The sequence below is a fragment of the Medicago sativa genome, chromosome 6 (assembly GCF_051527215.1).
Source record: "Medicago sativa cultivar Bolivia chromosome 6, Bolivia_mono, whole genome shotgun sequence".
Taxonomy (NCBI): Eukaryota; Viridiplantae; Streptophyta; class Magnoliopsida; order Fabales; family Fabaceae; genus Medicago; species Medicago sativa.
This window is the reverse complement of record NC_140754.1, coordinates 61,375,147-61,392,589: the sequence shown is the minus strand read 5'-3', so window position 1 is coordinate 61,392,589 and position 17,443 is coordinate 61,375,147. Positions and strand designations below refer to the sequence as shown.

The following is a 17,443-nucleotide window of genomic DNA, read 5'->3' as shown; positions in this document are numbered from 1 at the left end:
TTTTCAATGTTTGGGCATCGCTTAATGGTTTGATTTTGATTGCTTGTTTTGATTCTTTGTATTTACGGTAATTCTTTTGGCACATCTTGTGCTAGAGGAGTTGCTTTTGGTGATTAATATATATTCCATTTTCATTTGTTCAAAAAAAAATAACATGACAAATAAACAGTGTCAATGGACAACGAGACCAACATGTTCAATCAAGCACAATAGACTATTATGGTTTACTATTTCATAAAAATGAAATATTTGAGGAAAAGAGATAAAGGGTCATACCCTATGACATGTCTTCCACCATCATGAACAGCTTGTGAAACCAAACCCATTAGACCAAATGCTTCCTCCTCCATAAACTAGATCAATATTTCTTGACACCTTCACAAACCATTAAGATTGATTATGATAAGTTATTAACAGTTTGAAATGAAAAATGGATACTTTAAAAAACTGAAAAAAAGATCATAGAAATCCAAAAAATATATATGAAAAATACTTTAGGATAGTTTAAACTTAAGAACATGTGATTAAGTAATGATCCAAAAAACAAAAAAAAAATATATATTTTGCATCAAATAGAGAGACATAATTTCAAGTTACAAAGTAACAAACATGTTATAAACACAAGGAACTGACCCAACTGAAGTTTACAAAGGAATTAGAATATTCAACATGTCATATCATAAAGTTTAAAAATTTTCACCCCATCCACAAAAAATAAATAAGATTTTTTTCTCTCAAAAATGAAAAAAAAAATAATGTAAGGGAAAATCATTAATATTACTAATTACTAATATATACCAATTCATTTCCAAGTTCAATGGCAGCTGCTTGATAACTACTTTTCTTGCCAGGACTACTTCCACAAAAAACACAAACCCTCTTGAACTTTGACACACCATTTGTCTCCATTTGTATTTGTTTCTTGCAACTTACTAAGCTTATAGCAATATCAACTACTTTGTACTACTACTCACTCTATTGGAATAGTCGTTTTTTATCTATCGGCGGCCGTCTGGTTCTTTCCATCAGGTATAATCTCTTCCATTTAGTCTTTATTTAATAATTTTTTTTTTGGGGGGGGGGGGGGGGGGGTGGGGGGAGTGAGAACCATAGGAAAATATCTTGGATAGGATGGCACAATGTGTGCCTTCAAAAGGAGTTTGGAGGTTTGGGGGGGAGACAGTTGAAGGAATTTAATTAGGCTTTATTAGGAAAGTGGTGTTGGAGGATGCTAGTTGATAGGAGTGGCTTCTGGTATCGAGTTTTAGTCGCCCGGTATGGCGAAGTAGGTGGGAGGTTGGAGGTTGGGGGCCGGAGTTGTTCTTCTTGGTGGAGGGAGGTAGGGCAGATTAGAGATGGGGGCGGTGATATCGGCGGAGGCTGGTTTGGGGAGTGCTTGTCGAAGAAGCTGGGGGATGGTTCAGACACCTTGTTTTGGTATGATAAGTGGCTAGGTTCGGTTTCTTTTAGCGACATGTTCCCCCGGTTGTTTGATCTTTCTGAGAACAAATCCATTACGGTGGCAAGTTTGTTCTCTCTTGGTGTTGTCGAAGGAGGGGAGGCGTGGAAGTGGAGGAGGAGGTTGTGGGCTTGGGAGGAAGAGGAGTTAGAGGAGTGTAGGGCTTTATTGTGTGATGTTTCTCTGCAAGATTTTGTTTTAGACAGGTGGGTGTGGTTGCCGAACCCTGATGAGGGTTACTCTGTTCGTGGTTCTTATCACTTGTTGACTACAAAGAATACTCCTCCTGCGGATCCAGCAGCATCTTTGATTTGGCATAACCAGGTGACAATTTTTAGAGACGTATTTTTTATATTGGAGACGGTATTTTCCATCTCCACCGAGACGGATTCTTCTTAACTTTCCGAAAAGTGTGGGAGACGGATTCTATTTGTTAGAGACGGATTTATTCTGTCTCTGAATAGAGACGGAAAATTAAAATCCGTCTCTAAAGAGTTTAGAGACGACAGAAACAACGACAGACCTTGTTCCGTCTCTGATTCCGTCTCTGACACATATAGAGAAATATTTTTTTCATTTTAGAGACGGATTTTGCCCGTCTCTATTCCCAATTTTTCTAGTAAAGATAAAATCTAAAATAATTTAATGATAATTCAAATTTAAATAAAAATATAGTAATTAAAATAAAAGTAGTTTTGACAAGACAAAACTTATTGAATTTGCAAAGTTTTTTTCTCACAATTTTTTTTCACCCCCTGAACCAGGGTCCTGGATATGCCACTGGTCTTCATCTTCTTCATCATCAACTATCTCAAAATCAAAAGAATCTTCTACTCTTTCAAATTCATGTTCTTCATCTCCTTCATCTGCAATTCTCTCAAAATCCATGCAGTTAATTTCACACATGGCTCAAGATGGCTTTTTTCAAAAAGAAGTGTGCATGCAGTTACTACACAGGAGGCGTAAAAGGCTAACAGGGGCAAAATTTGAAAAACTTGCTTAATTCTACATTGAAATTACAAAGCGACAATAATTCTGCTAGTTTTTTTTTTAAAAAAACGTCAATTTTTAAGAAACGGAGGGAGTATTTATGTATAAACATTGCAATACGGTCGGTTTCGGATTTGTTACGGGTGTATTATTAACATCCGAACTCGTCCAGTATTAACCATTCCAAATCGAAATTGACAACCAGATGACCCGACAACCCGATAGAACCCACCCGTTGGTCAAATTCTGCATTCGGTTATTACGGTTTCGGGCGGGGCGCGAGTTTTTGTCCACCCTAAACACACACAACAATAACAACATAATAGCAATCGCACATGAGTGAGTTTGAAGCACGCGGACAAGACAGCTATTGTTGTGGGGTCTACACAATGTCCTTGTGTTCTGTTCCGCCTAATCAACAATCAACATCGTCACAACATTCTTTTCTTTCTATTCATGCAGTAACAAACAACATTAGTACTACTAACATAATTAATATTCCCTCCGTTTCAAAATGAGTGTCGTTTTAGGTGTTTACACACATATTAAGAAATGCAATAATTAAAAGAAAGATAATATTATTTTACCCAATTATCCTTATTAACTATTGGTTAGTTTTAAAAGTAATACTTTGCAGTGCAGATTATTAGTTGGAAGATACAATTGAAAAGAAAAAGTTATTATTGCATTGAAAACTGAAAGTGACATTCATTTTAAAATAGATGTTTTTGGCTAAAGTGACACTCATTTTGAAACAGAGGGACAGAAGAGTATTAACTAACATGTAAGATAATAGGAGTATTAACTAACATGTAAGGTAATCATCCTTTTAATGTTTATAAAATCATACATGCAACAATGACTCTATTTGTCGTCTAAACACTCTTAATTACAATATTGAGTTTGTTTTTTTTTTTTGTTGTTAAATATTATTACTAGTAAACAATAATCAACAATGACAGATTCAAATGTTAAGAGTTTCTGACTCTTTAAATAAGTGGTCAATAATTTGATGTATCGACTTTTGCGAACAGGGAAAATTAGATTGAAGTACGAGAATCCACCTTGTGTTTTTATATGTTTTTCAACGAAGATTAGTCATTGTTAAATGGTGGTGGAAATTTCGTACTTATACCATGATAGAAAGAAAAAAATGCAAACATCCATTGTTGGTGTAAATTTTAGAGGTGAGGGAAATTTTACTGATTCTATTTTTACAATTTAAATTTGTTTACATTTTTATTTTTATGTAAATTGGATATCTTTTACGCACAACTACATAGATGAGATCTTACGATCTAGAGATCTCAGGTGAGCCCGTCTTATAGAACTCTTCATTTTAGATGCGTGAATCACAAAATGCAAGGAGGTTTGTTTATTACACGTGTAAGTACCAATCTTTAGAACAATTGGAATACAGCCAATAACCCACCAACTAATTTGTTTGATAAATATCTTTGATAAATGGGGAGGAATGTGTCTTGAGACAATTAACATGAAAGAGAAGAATTTGAGTTTATCCAAGAAAATAAGTTGTCACACAAGGCCAGTCACTAGTGATTATAGTGCCAATTATGTGTACAAGTGCAACACTGGTATTTATGTTCCCCTCATCTCCTTTCCACTTGTTCTGTTTTGTATTGGTTCTTTACTCAAAAGTGTCCAACAAATCATAGAAAAAGGTTTCTATCCATAAGAGGAATGTGTCATTAACCAAATCATTCATCAAAAACTTTCTAGCTTAACGAAACCCCCTCCACCATCAAAGGAAAAAAATCACAAACTTTATTAAAAAAAAACTGAGGTAATAATAAAAATTGTTTATGCTGAACAAGTTATGGGTAATAATAAACCGAAACTAGTTAAGATGGTGCTCTATACTATAGTGGTGTTGAGGAATGTGCATTAATTGATTAAATAAGAATGAGGAATGTGCGTTGATTGATTAAATAAGAAAACATAGTGTAAGCTAGTAGTGCCCTATATCACTTCATCTATCCAACTTCACTTACTCGACACACTTGTTATACACATAGGAAACACATGATTTTTATTTCACACGCCCCTTTCCATTACCATTACCCATATTCTCTCTTCCACAATTCCTTAAACATCTTGTCCTCATTCATTCCCCCAAAATTCGTGAGTATGAACTCTTTCTTATTATAGTAACACATTTGCAAACTAAAATGTGTCATTTTAAAATTTTAATGTGATATTAATAAATTGTTTTTAGATGTACAATAAAATGCGGTAGAGTTATACATTACTTTTAGGTTAATATTTTTCACTTTGCATTTATTATAAGGGAACTTCTACGGTATACCTCGTAAAATGAGGTGTACCGGTAGAACATATATTGATTTCTCATACCCCTCTTCATCGAAAGTATTTATCCTATTTAAGAACTATATTTCTTAATTGAATTGAATGTTGATTTGATATAATATCGAAGCCTACTCTCTTTGTAAGTTAAAGTATGGTGTCTTTATCACTTTTATGATTGGTCAAGACATAATGTGATGATCCACCGAACCACCTCATTACCAACAGTGGTATAAGAGTCGAGGCTTGGCAAGGATTCATCAGGCTCCTTGTGTCAGAAGTCTTCCTTCCCAAGGGTGTTAAGGCGGCAAGTTCTGTTGAGTGCGGCAACGGTTGTGCAAGCAGATATGGATGAAAAAACTTATGTTTCATTGGTAGCATTCCCATAGAGAATAGATGCGCTCAAATTTGAGTGAGATATAGTTGGTATATCAAATGCGAGTAATATGTTTCACATTGAATAGAAAAGTGAATGTTAAACAATTTATATGTGAGGGACTCATAAACCTATGTCTTAAACTTTTAGGTTAGAAATTGTGACGTTTCTCTCATTTATATAATTTTTAATTACTTAAATGTGATAATTCTCCAAACCCTCTCATGACATAATACCTTAGCTTATATTCAACCCCATTGTGAATATATTTTAATTTTAGTTCAATCTTAATATTAAAAACTCTTTTGCCATTTGGCTTATAATTCAATATGGAGTACATTACTATGACATATTAATTGTTTAAGTTAGTAGTAGTAGCTGTTTTGTCAGGGTTATACTGTCACTGAACCCATGCCTTTAAGTTGATAGTTTGAGAGCTCTAATCCCAATATCGCCTTTCTGGCTTTCTTTGTTTAGCTTTGATTAACACCTACACATGTTTGTCTACTTCCTGCTTGTTAAGAGTCCCACATCGGTTAGGAGTTGGCCTGACAATTTGTTTATAAGTGGGGGCAATCCTCACCTCACAAGCCGGTTTTGTGGGGTTGTGTTAGGCCCAACCACGATTTCTAAGATGGTATCAGAGCCTCTTCACGATTATGGGCCACCTGTTGTCAGGTTTCCGTTATCGGGCCACCCGTCACTTATGTGGCATCAGAGCCTCTTCACGATTATGGGCCATCTGTTGTCAGGTTTCCGTTATCGGGCCACCCGTCATCCGTTATCGGGCCACCCGTCACTTATGTGGCATCAGAGCCTCTTCACGATTATGGGCCATCTGTTGTCAGGTTTCCGTTATCGGGCCACCCGTCATTTATGTTCACGCTTCATTCAAATGTCTAATCTTGAGCGTGAGGGGGGGGGGGGGGGGGGGGGGGGGGGGGGGGTGTTAAGAGTCCCACATCGGTTAGGAGTTGGTCTGACAATTTGTTTATAAGTGGGGGCAATCCTCACCTCACAAGCCGGTTTTGTGGGGTTGTGTTAGGCCCAACCACGATTTCTAAGACTGCCCTTTCACGTGTCTTTGGAGATTATCCTAATCCTGAGCGTGAGGGGGGGGGGGGGGGGGGGTGTTAAGAGTCCCACATCGGTTAGGAGTTGGCCTGACAATTTGTTTATACGTGGGGGCAATCCTCACCTCACAAGCCGGTTTTGTGGGGTTGTGTTAGGCCCAACCACGATTTCTAAGACTGCCCTCTCACGTGTCTTTGGAGATTATCCTAAACAAAATTAATAATGACAAAATTAATAATGACAATTTCATAATGGAATTGAGCTCATATCTATATAAATAATCATGTGAACCTCCCGCATGCTTGCATGCGAGTTTAAAATCATGTTTTTGTGTGTTTGTAATAATGATGTGAACCTCCCGCATGCTTGCATGCGAGTTTAAAATCATGTTTTTGTGTGTTTGTAATAATGGAATTGAGCTCATATCTATATAAATATTCATGTGAACACAATTTCATAATGGAATTGAGCTCATATCTATATAAATATTCATGTGAACCTCCCGCATGCTTGCATGCGAGTTTAAAATCATGTTTTTGTGTGTTTGTAATAATGGAATTGAGCTCATATCTATATAAATATTCATGTGAACCTCCCGCATGCTTGCATGCGAGTTTAAAATCATGTTTATGTGTGTTTGTAATTTTTCATATAGACATATGCATGATTAACCTTAAGGTAAATAATGACAATTTCATAATGGAATTGAGCTCATATCTATATAAATATTCATGTGAACCTCCCGCATGCTTGCATGCGAGTTTAAAATCATGTTTTTGTGTGTTTGTAATTTTTCATATAGACATATGCATGATTAACCTTAAGGTAATAATATTTTCAAACTGTCTAAGCCGGTCTAATTTAATCATGATAATACACACAGGGGACAATATTCAAGGAATATACTCAGGGTTTATTAAATTATTCCTCAGTCTTCTCAAATTTTTAGGTTTTGGTCTGCACATATTTTTAACATTAGTGAAGCTAAATTTACTTGATCAAACTGATAGTATGTGATAAAATTAACGAGACATGTGATAAATTTGGAGGTGACATACCGAAGGAGGTCTTGTGTGGTTACAAAGATTTGGACATCATATATAGACACACACGCAAAAAAGTTTGATGACATGTATGAGTCCATGATATCTAGAAAAAAAGATTAGAAAGGCTTGAGCCATGTATTAGGCTTGAGTCAAATACATTTTGACTTTTGCTTATATTTAAGATCAGAGGGAGTGTCTAAGCTATTGTATTAGTATATATGGTGAATTATATTGTATGCTGATGCTCATCATAATTACATGATATATAACCCATTGATAGGGCATGGCGTGTGGTTGTCGGGATGACCCACCTTAATATTGTAAAATTTTATCGAATCGATGATGTGTTGTGATAGCCCAAAAAATGTGATACCCTTGTGTAGAGGCGACACAATTTCATATGCTCCTCTGCAGATCGATTATTTCCCGAATTTTTTTTTGAAAGGCAAATATATATACATATAAATAATAAAAAGGAGAAATGAGTTCCGAATATACATAAACAGTCGTCAAGCGACACACCCACAAAACACGGGACGGCCATAACCCCACAAACGGGACGAAACACACACCCTCAAGGCTCCAAAAGGAGCACAAAACACCTAAAAAAAAAAGCACCAAGATCCGAGCGCCCTTAAAAGCAACGAACTCAGCAATCACCTGTAGACAACAAAAAACAACCAGAATAACCTAAGAGCTACACCGGGGAGGACGGGGAGATACAACCCCACCGAACCCTGCAAGCAACCCCAACCACACCAAACCACCACAACTTCCTACTGGTCCAAACACAGGACGGGCTGCACCTCCCATTCATAGATGGAGCAGGAACTAGCAAGCACTTAGCCCGAAACCACTTCCAAGCTAAGAGTTTAACTCTATCCATAACTGGTTCCTCTCGGAGTAAGCCACCAGCAAAGATAATGTCATTCTAGGACGCCCAAATGGTCCAAATAACAGCATGCCAAACAAGAAGCAACCCTAACCTAACCCTCCTACTCCCCCCCAATCCTATAAAGGTCTGGAGATGCTGAGCTAGCCCTAGAGGCATAACAAACTCCCAACCCAACCACCACCTAGACACTTGGTACCACACCGGAAAGGAACACGGGCAAGAAAGGAACAGGTGCACCGTAGACTACGACAGCTCAACACAGAAAACACACCCCACCCCATCCACAGGGAGCTGCACACCACGCCTAATAAGATTACTCCTAGTAGGTATCCTATCAAGGATAAGCTGCCACGAGAAAACAATCACCTTAGACGGAGCCCAAGAGTTCCAGACCCTGGAGACAGCAAGCAACTCCTCCCCAACAGGGGTACCTACCATCGGCAAGCCCTTAATAAGAATCGAGTAGGCCGATTTCACCGAGTACCGGCCATCAGTGCAGTTAGACCAAGAACACATATCCTCCGTGTCTACCCTCGAACTTCTGGTCGCGACCATAAGAAGGTCAGCAAGCAGATCTGATTCCCAAACAAAGAGAGGTCTCCTCCACAAATGGTTCCAAACCCAGGCGCCTACCTCCCAACGCCCAAGGTTACCCACTTTCACATCCATTTGGAGTGATAGACGGTAAAGTCGGCTAAACCTAGCCCAAAGGGTTAAAGCCCAAGGGTCATGCCAGAACTGAGTAGATAGACCATCCCCAACTACTCTAACCACCCCATCAGAAAACCAATCCCCCGTGGCCTCCTTGTCCCAACCCAATAGGGAAATACTGGACAACCAGGAGGACGCCCCACGAAGGCCCGAAGGCCTACCACCAAGATTTCCCGAATAATATGAATGTGACAAGCTTGGGATTAGATTCACATTGATGTAGACTATGCTTTGTTAGGCGAAATGTGCATTGCATTTATTTGTGAAATCAAATGTTATGTTTATGTTATGCCATGTTATACTTCATATGTGTCGTATTCTTTTACTTATGTTGTTTTTAGATCATGACTCGCTACTTTACTTGTGGATATATGGGCTTTGCCCTTTGGCAATGGGAGACCAGATGCTTCAACTGTTCCATCTGAAGATGGTGACCACTTGGGACTTCCCTGACCGGTCTATGAGGGGGTGTTAGGTAATGGGTACTTAAAGGTGTGGAGAGTTGGTTCATCTGATATCGTCTCTTAATGTATTAACTAATTTGAGGTACTTGAAGTTATGGAGAGTTGGTCCATCTCATTTACCTGGAGGAGGATACCCCACCTAGTATTGTTTCTTAAGATATTAGATGCTTTGAGGATATATCATTTTGGAGGTTTGCTATGAGAGCATATCTTTTTGTGGTCATGTATTTTGGATATTTTTTAGTAAATTTGTTACTAAGGTTGTACATGTGATGTTTCACAATTCGAGTGTTAACACTCCGAATTTACCGAGTTTACGTGTTTAGGTACTAAAATCGTGTTAACACTAAGGTAAACTCGGTTTCTAGTAAACTCGGAAGGTTTGACGAGTTTGACCGAGTTAACACTTGGTAAACTTGTGTAAACTCGACCGAGTTTACATAGTTTACATCTAAAAAATTATATAAAAAAATTGACTTTTTTTTTTGCGCCCATTTTTTTTAAAGCCCGATTCCTTTTCTACTAGCCCAAAAACTGAAACATTTACATAGTTACCTTTACAGTAACACGTTGTTCATGAAAATGAAACGTTTCTTTTTCTTTCTTCTCTGAGTTCTCAAACAATGAACAAGGGAGCACATACCTATTAGGGTTGCGATTCCAACGTTGGAAATTCAGATTTCGACGCCGGTGATTGCGACGTCGGTTAGGGTTGGGGTGGTGGTGTTTGTTAACCTTTTGAATAAATTAACTAGTTTATTTTTTAGATAGTTTTATTAACAACTTTGAAAACTTGTGAAACTTACTTTTTTGGATGGTTTTATGGATGACTTAAACTTAGAGACTTATGAATCTTATGATTTTGTGAGTTAATTTTTGTATTTTGATGCTAAGTTGAGCATAACATTTTATTATGGTAGTTTGGTATAATTTGTCTTTGTAATTAAGTCATATTTTGCAATATTGACCTATTTACAATACTATATTAGCTTATATATGTCATGCATATAATAAAATTTTATATAAATTTAACTTAGGTAAACTCGTACGAGTTCTCGAGTCGAGTATACGAGTCGAGTTTACCTAGGCAAAACGAGTTGAGGTAAACTCTCGATTTGTAAAACCCTTGCATGTGACTATAAGTTGATAAGACCGGTGGACACAATCATTCCTTTTTGTAGATTACAATTGGTACACTATGTGTATGATCGATGGACATGTGGTACCTAGTTATTTTAATTTTACTATTCGATTGGATTGTACCTACTTAGTTATTTTACTATTCCGATGAAACAAACATATCGGAACATAAGTTTCGATCGGTATTTTTTTTACTAAAATATCTCGGATCCTAGATTCCGATAGTTTTTTTTTTTTTCTTTTGAGTTGGAGCAACATGGATAAAAAGTAGTTCCCTATTTTTGGCTTGCTAAGGCTAGCCTTGCCAACCCAGGAGCATCTCAATTGGCATCACATTTAACAAAAACAAATGAAAAACTCACCTATTCATTTATAGCATTTTAAAGTCACGAACAATCTCATCAGAAAAATGTTTGATTGTGATGTGAATTTCAAAGATACAAAAAGTGTGGGGTTCCAAATATTATGTATAAGTTTTTTATGCCTCCTAGATATAAATGTAATTTTTATATATAATTCTTATGTAATGAACACTTAATGAAAAAGTGGTTAGTTAAATTATTTACCCAATTATCTTTCTAAACAAAAGCAATAAGGTGAAAGTAATCTAACTGCAGACAGTTGGTAAGGAACGGGCCACTTCCTTGCAGAAGGTTGTGTGTTCGATTCCCTCTGCCGATGTGAGGGCAGTGTTGGTGGGTGATCTGTAAGTAGGCATGGCAATGGGGCAGGGTGGGGACGGGTTTTACATTCCCCATCCCCATACCCGATTCTTATATACTTACCCGTTACCCTACCAATACCCAACGGGGATGAGAAATTAAACCCCATGCCCGTCCCCAACGGGTTCGGGTATCCCCGGCTCATCCCCATCCCCGCATTGAATACATTTTTTTAATAAAAAATAAAAGTTTTTTTGCAACCCTTAGAGAAATGTTGCAATGCATTATTCAACAATATGTTCACTTTAACATTTGTTAGACCACTTGATTTAGTTGCTTCTTTAAATATCAATGGTAGTTTTTATAACACGGCAATTATCAAACAAAATAACATGATATATGAACATAAAGTAATTTTCTGCATTCGGGACGGGTTTGGGTACGGGTTCGGGGTGGGTACATATATACCCATTACCCGTCCCATACCCGTGTTTTGACATCGGGGAAAACCCAAACCCATACCCGAACCCAGTCAAAACGGGGAATACCCGTCAAATTGGATTTGGTTCGGGTGGGTAACCAGGGGTATGGGTTTTGTTGCCATGCCTATCTGTAAGTACCTCTATAAGTGCCCTTTGGGCCCAGAGGCGTGCCCTGACCCTGGTGGTGACCGGAGCCGAACCCACCTAAACTTTTTGTAACCAAAAAAAATCTAACTGCAGACCCATTTCACAATTACGTTTTATTTTCATGAAGTTGTTACTTTGTTTTTTTTTTTTTTTGGGTACAAAGTTGTTACTTTGTTAATTAAAAAAGGAAAGGAAAACATGTTCCCCACCTATACTACCATAATTTAAAGAAGCTTTTATTTGTTTTGTCGTATGTAAGTTCTGTTTTCACTCAATGTAAATTTTGTTAGAAAGAATAAAAAGATGAGAAATGATATTTTGACAACCACTTTTTGACAACTTTTGGACAACTTTCTCTCTCATACTCACATGATATTGTTATCCTCTCTCTTCCTTTTTCTCTCTCCATTGTTTTTGACCAATAAGAAGTGAGAAAAACAAGGTTGCCAACAAAGTTGTCATCAAATAGATGTCAAAATATCATTACTCTAAAAAGATACTCGCAAATTGCAGTCAAAAAAGTGGTATTTTTTCGAAAGATAATCTAATAATGATAGCATTACATGATCTTTATTCTTTTTCCAATGAAGGAAAGAAACAAAAAATTCGATTGGGAAAAAATTTACCTTAAAAAGAAAATTGCAATACCTTAAGGAAAAGTGAAAAAAGAACTTTAAATGCATGCGTTTATGTCTTGTAGTTGTACTATTGTATAGCAATCGGCAAATCAAGTTTTAATCATTTCATTTTATTTATTTTTAATTTTTCACATGTTTTTTCAATTGAATATAATCATATTTGAAGTATTCCTTCAAAAAAAAAATCATATTTGAAGTATTGTTAAATACAAAATGTGAACACATCTTAGACCATTTTCAATGGATGATCTTAAACATTTAAGACCTGATATCTATTAGGTATCTTCATTAGGGAGAAATTTTTTCGAAGTCTCACTTAAGACTCTCAATCTTAAGTGGGACTCACACTATTTTAATATTAAAAATTTGAAATGCAATGCTATAAAATTATTAACAGTTGATTAGTGGGTCTGAGATCATCTCCAATTGTGAAGTCTTAAACTTTTAAAACTCGATATCTATTAGGTACCACGTTGGGGAGATAAATTTTTGGGGTCTTTTAGGACACAAGGTCTCACTTAAGACCTCATTCTTAAGTGGGATCTACATTTTTTTTAATATTAGTAAGACTCATTTAAAAAATTTATGTGAAATGTTGAGTTGAAGGAATTGAGTGTTTATTAAGTATCACTATTAAAAAATTTATAAATGAGCAGTAAATTTTTTTTTTTATAAATGAGTGATGTGTACACATGAGATCCATTTAAATATCAAGAAGCTACAATTATAGACGCTCTTACCGTCAAAATTTAAACATTTGCTCTTAGGTTGACACCAAAATCAACTAGTAAAAAGCTCATATAGTTTCTTGCTATATAAACACCATGAAACACTATAACATACAGACAAAACTGACCAATGTGGCTCCATAAAAAAAATGCAAGCTCGATTACGCCATCACTTTACCAATTTAGAGGAACATGAAACTCCTTGAACCTGTAAAAAAAAAATGAAACTCCTTGAAATCAGGCTTTTGGAATATGAACAATTTTACAAACCGATCATGCCTGCATCATGAGTCATGAAGGACATGGGGGGAGTGAAGTGATTGCCAACCAAAACGTGTTGGTCTAGAGTGTACACTTGGAAGTCAAAGACTAATAATCTATAGTGTGTTTGGATGAAATAATTTAGGCTGGTCTTCTATTGCTACCACCATAGCTATACCCATCTATTATGTGCCGGCCCTAGTTAGATGCCAATCACCCCTCGCCAAACAACTTTAGAATTCCTTATCTTTGTCTAAATATTTTTCAGGAAACTTTTGGGATTCGTGACAGTCCCTAGGGAACATTATCATATTCCATGAATTGGTTTCAATAGCATTTTCATCAACTAACTCTTGACCCGTGTTATCGCACGGGTCTAATATGGGTTTAGACTGTTATATTTTTTTTTTACAACTAATATTGAATTATTATTAACATATTAAGTTATATTATCTAACATCCATCACATATCTGCAAAAATAATGACAATCAAATATAATGTTATTGATGTAAGCAGACACCATTTCTAATGAAAATGACATTGAATGATCTTTCTTTGTGTCTTAAAATCGTCTCAACGATACTGGATTTAATTTTCAAACGCATTATAAAAAGTGCTTTTGTCATAAACAGAACCTAACAAAACCTACTTGTGCAATACATAATATATGGGTGGTCATCTTGGAATGTGAAGTTATGTTATTTTTATATTGCAACTCTAGGCTTATACATGGAGTAGATGAAGGAACATTTTCCTAGTAGAAAGCATGCACAACATAAGCCAATTTGAACTCAATGAGATTTCGCTATACCCTTCTTACTTCTTCTTCAAGACTCAAAGCAACACTAACATATCCGAATAGATAAGATACAATTTTTCAATTATAGTCATTAAAACATATGTGCCTGAACCATACATGTCATTATACATAACAATTCTAAATCACACGCATATCAATAGTCAAGTTTGCACCTATACTTGAGATGAGGAAAAGAAATGAGTAAGCACTTCTAAATATTTATTCATAAGCCATGTAGAAAAAAACAAACTCAAATATCTTCAACAACATTTTCTATCCTATAAACTTATGAAAATCTAACAGAATAAATTGGACTTACAATAAAAGTCTAATATATTTTATTTGACATGGCTAAGCATGTTATTAATATTTTTCTCTTGTTTAGAAGAGTGTTCATTTTTCTCTTGTTTTGACATGGCTAAGCATTGATAAAAATAAAATGACACAGCTTGAGAAACCAATTCTAAGAGACAACTTAATTCAAAGTGCTAATCATAACATGTATTTAAAGAAAAAGGAAAACATTACAGTTGTTACTCAATCCACTGAATTTTCCAGCCTATAAAGGAGCATAAACCTCCAAAAAATGATAGAGGTTCATTTCAAGCTTAGATCATCTTAAAGGTTAAGGCACATACAAACATGATCTCAACAAATCAGGTGTCTGCCTTTCAAATAAAACCAATCATACAGGTAAACTTTGGGTGAAAATAGAACATTAAATGTTCAACTGGTTCTAGATAGTATACAAGGTTTTAAAAAACGGTCCGTTACGGCAAAAACGGCCGTTACAAAACGGTATCGGCAGCCACCGTGACCGTTTTTGGACCTTTTAACGGTGAGAACGAAAATCACAGGAAAAACGCCGTTACGGCCGTTACAGAAGCCGTTACAGCCGCGAAACGCCGTTACGGCCGCGAAAACGCCGTTACGGACGCGAAAACGCCATTACAGACTTAAAAAGAGAAATTTGTATATGAGAAAAGGAATTGAATCTCAGATTAAAAAAAGCACAAGAATACAAGAACAGAAGAAGAAGGAATCTGAAACTCAATTCATTCACTCTCAATTAAACCTTTCTCAGACACAAATCAATTACTTACTTCTATTCTCTTCTCTTGTGGTGGTAGTAACTATTACTAACATACAGTGGTGGTGGGGACAAACAAACATGCTTCTCTTGGGTTGTTATTCTTCTGGTGTTGTGTGATTCCTTCCTGCTTGCCGATTCTGGTTTCTTGCTTCATTCAGTTTTCCAATTTCCAATTTCCTTGCCGATTCTGGTTTGTTCTGTTTTTTTATTTTTATTTTGAGTGAATAAGGTTTGTTAATTGTTATCACTTATCACTTGGTTACGAAATAGACACGTTTGTGCAGCTTCACTCTTCATATAATAATAATAAATTAATAATAATAATTAATAATTACTTTTAGATGGTTTATTTGTTTATTCATATATTTATTTATTAAACTCAAATAAAAAAAAAGTGTGCATTCATCTCTTATTTATTAAGTTTAACGTAATTTTATATTGACACTCTCAATACAACCATTTCATTTGAGTATTTAGGTAACAAATATTAGATGAAATTTTAGAGAAAAAATTGGGACTTTGATGTTATAATTATGGGAAAAAGTATTAATCTAAGTTATTATACATTATATGATAATATAAATCGTTTTAATAGGTTTTGTGAAAGGTTTTGATTAATTCACACCGCGAAGACCGTTATTTGTATCGCAGCGTCCGTTACAGCCGAAATCGCGACAACCTTAACGCAACCGCAATCGCGACCGCGACCGTTTTTTAGAACCTTGAGTATATGTGCCAACATTATCATCAAAGGCATCACATGCTAATAATAAACACGTTACACTACTTTCTTATGACACTGAGTACTCTTGCTTTGTGCCTGGAATAACTAAAATTGATCTGCTCAACAAATAGCATTCAGTTTAACTGTATTAATTTCAAACAACGACGTATTTAGCATTGTTGTCATAAGTGTCAATAATTAAATTAGATTTTTGCTATAGCTGTCATATGATCCTACTTTGAGCACACGAACTACACAAATTCATGAATGGCAGCACATAGCTCCCTAGGAAATCAAACTAACAAATCTGATTCTGTCATAAACACAATTTAACAAAATCAACTTATGTTGTTTGTATTCTATTCAGTATTCAATGTAGCCTAGCCTACATTGTTCAGGTAGTTTTTACTCATAAAAATTGGCCTGCAGATGCTCAAGTCTATTTTCAATTAGGGACTTCTCATTGTTAAGTCTATTAACAATTATACCCTTTCCCTTTTTATTCTTTGACAATTGTCCTTCTTTAGAACATTTTTTTGTTAATTTTTTAATAAAAACCGGCAAGTTCTCATGTTATTTTCTACAAATGAATTATTAAATATTGCTTTTGAAAAGTACAATTCATACATGAGCAACTTTTTGTCACCAATCAATTAGTTAAACATAATTTTTTTTATCTTTTAAATAAAAATAAAAAATAAAATAGTTACAATATACTAATAATAATTTATTATAAAAACTGTTCGGGACCTGTCAAAGACATAGGGTCCAATCGCTTAGGCCCAATAACAAATCCAGACCAATACCGCATTTGACAGTTTACTCGCAACACACCTCTTCCTCGCGAAGGAAGGGAGGGGGGGAGGGGGGGTGCACAGTGCAACAGAGACCAATAACGAACTATAACGTCTCTTTTCCCACATTCCCATAAATCTCTCACCGGCGGTTACATTTTCCACGATTTCGTACCCGCCGGACACACGTGTACCGAACAACTGCTCTGCAAACACCCACCTCTATATAAAGGGGACTCCTCGCAGTCCCCAAGGTAGACTCTCTCTTATCTCTTAACCCCCATTTCGGACCTCTACTGACTTGAGCGTCAGAGTGTCTAGTACACACCCCCACCATTCCACTGCAAAGGCCACCATTGGTTATTTTGAAGCTAAATTATTAGTAGCTTGACAAAATTGTTTAACTTTTTATAAATTTCACATATCTAAAAGGTAACATGCATATTATCTATATTTGTATGTCAGTGCGATGATCCAAATGAGTTTCAATAAAGAAACAAATAAAAAACAAAGCAACATTTTTTTGTGTAATTTAAAATAATTACCAACAGAGGTGCATTTATATCAATTGAGCATAGAGAAAAACCAATTATACTTGCAGTCCTAGCCTAATATGGAAAGAGCCTTGTATAGT

The 17,443-nt window shown here is 35.9% G+C and overlaps 1 protein-coding gene and 1 long non-coding RNA gene across 2 annotated transcripts; both read right to left on the bottom strand.

Annotated features, from left to right (window-relative positions):
• Positions 1 to 8,408: 8,408 nt before the first annotated feature.
• LOC146916092 (uncharacterized) lies at positions 8,409 to 10,850 on the bottom strand. Its single transcript, XM_085721542.1, has 2 exons — positions 10,843 to 10,850; positions 8,409 to 9,033 (listed from the first exon to the last, which is right to left on the bottom strand). Exons 1-2 carry the CDS (start codon positions 10,848 to 10,850, stop codon positions 8,409 to 8,411), a joined length of 633 nt encoding a protein of 210 aa, XP_085577668.1.
• Positions 10,851 to 13,058: 2,208 nt separating this feature from the next.
• LOC146916091 (uncharacterized) lies at positions 13,059 to 16,020 on the bottom strand. Its single transcript, XR_015014866.1, has 2 exons — positions 15,302 to 16,020; positions 13,059 to 13,345 (listed from the first exon to the last, which is right to left on the bottom strand). It is a non-coding gene; the product is annotated as an uncharacterized LOC146916091 (long non-coding RNA).
• Positions 16,021 to 17,443: the final 1,423 nt, after the last annotated feature.